The 4,115-nt window shown below is 44.6% G+C and overlaps 1 protein-coding gene across 1 annotated transcript in view; it reads right to left on the bottom strand.

Annotated features, from left to right (window-relative positions):
• The window catches only part of C1QTNF2 (C1q and tumor necrosis factor related protein 2), a 19,831-nt gene extending 16,780 nt beyond the window's left edge, over positions 1–3,051 (bottom strand). Inside the window, exon 1 of the mRNA XM_008587101.1 lies at positions 2,923–3,051. Coding sequence (XP_008585323.1) covers positions 2,923–3,051 — 129 coding nt within the window. The remainder of the gene's footprint in view (positions 1–2,922) is intronic.
• Between the last annotated feature and the right edge of the window lie 1,064 nt (positions 3,052–4,115).

Here is a 4,115-nt window from a genome sequence, read left to right as displayed (position 1 = left end):
GAAAATGTGGTATATCTACACAATGGAATACTACTCAGCTATAAAAAAGAATGAAATACTGCCATTTGTAACAACATGGATGGACCGAGACAGAATTATATTAAGTGAAACAAGTCAGGCACAGAAAGAGAAATATTGCATGTTCTCACTTATTTGTGGGAGCTAAAAATAAATAAATAAATACGCAAATAAACTGGGGGGGGGAGGGAAGAAGACACAACAATTACAATTCCTTGAAGTTGGTAACAAATCCCTTGAAGGGATTCCTTGACAAGTGAACAGATACGAGGTTGTTGGGAGGGAGGAGAGAGAGGGAGGAAGGAGGGAGGTTTTGGTAATGGGCCACAATAATCAACCACATTGTATACTGACAAAATAAAATAAAATTTAAAAATAAACAAATAAATAAATAAAATTTTGATTGCCAAAAAAAAAAAAAAAAAGAAAAAAGAAAAAGAAACCAAACCTGTCAACACTTTGATCATGGAATTCCACCTCCAGAATTGTGAAAAATAAATATCTGTTGCTTCAGCCCCCAGTCTGTGGTATTTGTTAAGGTGGCCCAAGCTGACTAAGACACAGGGTCTGCATCCTTCAGTGTCCACAGTCTTCACCACTCCCAAAAGCCATGCATCCCATTCATGTATATATAGTGCACAGTCTCTGTTAGCATCTGAGTTTGGAAGAGTAATGATCCACCATGCATGTCCTGTGTTCTCATTTCAAAGCTTTGGTGTTCCTATCTCCTTTAATTCTCCCCACAGTTCTAAGAGTCTGTTAATGTCATCTCCACTTGGCAGAAGAGAAAACAGAGCCCAGAAAAGTGAAAAATCATTTTTCCTAGGTTAAAGCTGTGATGGAACCCTGCAGGCCCAGAGCTCATGTCCCTCTACCATGGCCCTTCTTCTAACAGGGGAGTTACTAACAGGGCAGTGATATGTGTGTGCATGTGTATGTGTGTTATAGAAATAATCCATTTACGAAGTGATCAAGTTCAGTATTATTTGCTTGAAAAAATACTGGCGTAGAATTCCTTTCAAAAGTAAACCTAGAGTAGAACTTGATTAACAGAAATCTGATTTATGCAGGAGTTCATCACATGAAGGCAAAGTAAGGTTGGCAGGCCTTTGATCTGGAGGAAAGAGTGGGGGGAGCTCTGAGTGGGGAGAGGAACTGTGTTACCCCACAATGAACACCATCGGGAGTAGAGAGCATCAGCGACTGAGACTAGGACAGAATGACCAATCAGCATGGTCAGGATGAGAGAAGAAGTAGCAAGGTAGGAAAGAATGGGGGGACTCAGGGAGAAAGAAGTCACTTCTCAGGGAACTTGCTGAATATGATGGAGACAGAGTGGTTCAAAGATGATCTCAGATTTATGGGAAAAAAAATCTCAATCCATCCATATAATGGTGTCTTATATGACACCATTATAAGAACAAAGTAGGTCTGTATATGCAGATATGTAAACATGGGTGATATACACTGAGTTAAAAAAGGACAGGCACATAAACATACAGAGAAGTATATATCCATGTGTATGGGAAATTTATGAAAGGACATGAAATCTTGTTAAAGAGCTTACTCTAAGAATTGGGAAGAGGTATGCAGGCTTTTACTCTTCACTATCCACCTTTTTGAACTGACTACATTTCTTACGATGAGCATCATTAATTGTATAACATTTAAAACAAAAGGTAACCCTAAGGTTTAAGGATTGGAAGACTGCCAAGGGTGGTGAACCTGCTAGAAGATGGGGAGAAGTCAGACATTTGGGAAGAAAGATGTGTTTCTAACACATCTCTGCAGTGCCCTTGATGTGTTAGAATGAAGGGCACTAGTGATGTTCTGAAAGTGTGGAGGGTCCAAGGAGCTGGCAGTTGAAAGCAGGAGCAATGGATATAATTACCAGATAACATAATAAATTAAAGCAGAATGGCAGAATGGTGCAGATGGGAGGGCAGAAATGGGGAGATGAGAAGACTGACTTTTAACAATGCTAACTAAGCATCAGCCTTGGGTTAATCTATACAGGACTTGTCACTGCTATTACAGCTGGTTCAGCGTGGCAGAAACATGGGGTGTCTGGGAAATGGCCAGCCTAAGGAAGGGATCCTTGAAGGGTTCCAAGTAGGATAGTTCTGTAGTCAAAGAGCAGAGGAGGGTCACACTGAAGTTTGCAAAGGACTCAGTGTTAGGGAAGAGATCTGGGCTGGAGACCACTAGCGGCCGGTCGTTGCAATAGTTCAGCTGAGAGATAAGGTCCTGGAATGGGGGCAGTGGCAGTGGGGATGGAGAATAAGAACAAAGCACATTAAGAAGAGGTTTGGCAACACAACAGGTAGTTCAGTGGAGGAGGGAAAATAAAGAGTAGTGAAGAATTGGGAGCAAATCTCTGCTCCTCGTTTGTTACCTTTTGAGCTGTTTGCCAATCTGCATAATATACTTAAAGAAAGTTGTGAAGAGTAAATGAGAGAACGCACTCAGTAAATATTAATTTGATTGTACTGGACTCAGAAGGGTTCAAATGTCTTTTACCATCAGTTACTAGCTGTGCAACCCTGAGCAAATCGTTAATGTCCCTGAGCCTGGTTCCTCTTTTCTAAACGGGGGGATTACCTGTTGTCATGAAAACGAAAGAGCGCAAGTCAAGAGCTGGAAGGGATCGGCACAACGTAGGCGCGCAATAAATGGTAGAGCGCTTACTGCCATTGCAAGTAAACCACTGAGCACTCAAGAAATGTTAATTCATGTTATAATTCGTAAGGCAGAGTTCGAGAGCGAGGAACGCGGGGGCAGCCCGGCCCCGCAGCTAGGGGAAGCTCGCAGTACCCTCCGCCTTCCGCATCCCGCGCCCCCCACCCCGGGACCTCGTATCCTCCCGTTCCCGCTCGCCCACCAGCACTTTTGCAGGACACTCACCCTCGCTGCAGCCGGCCAAGGGCCACGTCCAGGGCGTCCAGAGCGAGGAAGCTCTCGGTAGTGCTCCGCGTTCCTGCCTCCCGCCGCGGCAGCTGCGGCCCGCGCCGGCCCCAGGCATAGTTTTCCCATCCCGTCATGGGCGGGAGCGCCTTCCTCCCGGTCACGTGGGCTGGACCGCAGCGCGGCGCTGTTTTCCGCATCGGATTGAAATAAAGTTCCAGCGCTGGTGACAACTTGTGTGTGTCGATTCGTCTGTGTGTGCGTGGTGCTTGTCAGAGTATTTGAAGGATTCGTGCATGAGAGTGCTTGTTACCCCTGCGTTTGCAAGGGTGTGGGTACATATGCATGTGTCTCAAAAGACCTATGTGCACGCTCTTGAGTGTTCTCACTGAGGATCAGAGAGTGCGTGTGGGCCTGACAGCTTATAACAAGATTGCATTTGCCTGTGTACTGAACGTACATGTACTTGAGAGTGATTATGAGTCGTATATACACAAGTTAGTTGTGTGTGTGTATAAGTGTATGTGTCCAAACGTGAATCAGGGCCCATGTATGTACACATGCATGCATATGTTGAAGATTGAAGCTTGAGGTGTAACTGGAGTGTACTTCATTTGCTGGGTATACACAAGAGTAGCTAGATATCTGTGTATTGGGTGCATGTTTAAATGTGTGTATGAGTGTGCATAAACACATTGGTGTATATGTGCATAACATCTGTGTAGCACCTATAAGTGTGCAGTTTGTCATTCTGTCTGTGTTGATATGTAGGCATGCTTTGGTGTGGATTTTATCCAGATGTGAGTGTGCAGACACATACTAGTGTAGATAGGTGCCTCTGTGTCCCAGCCCTCAGCTCTCTCCTCCCCAGAAGGTCAGGCTTTGCTGATCTCACTAATTCTCTGGTTCAGACTCAAGTCATTAAGAAAGCTATGGGACTGCTGGAGGGCCTCAGCTCTCGGGGCAGGTAGAGCAAGCAGATACTGGAGGAAAGAAAAATCAGTGAAGGGCTTGGCTTTTGCTTCTCCCTGTTCATTCCACTGCTTTCTTCCACTAGCTACCAGTATTTCACTTGGCTGCCAACTCATCTGGTTAACAGCTGGTATGTGAAAAAAGGTTTACAGTCAGAATTTTGATCAGAATACTGTCTTGTCTCCCATCTCTCGCGTCTCTTGTCCCATCCAATTCCCATT

Source organism: Galeopterus variegatus, unplaced genomic scaffold (genome assembly GCF_000696425.1).
Source record: "Galeopterus variegatus unplaced genomic scaffold, G_variegatus-3.0.2 Scaffold115, whole genome shotgun sequence".
NCBI lineage: Eukaryota > Metazoa > Chordata > Mammalia > Dermoptera > Cynocephalidae > Galeopterus > Galeopterus variegatus.
Note: the sequence above shows the minus strand (reverse complement) of the source record. Positions and strands in the feature narration are given on the sequence as shown.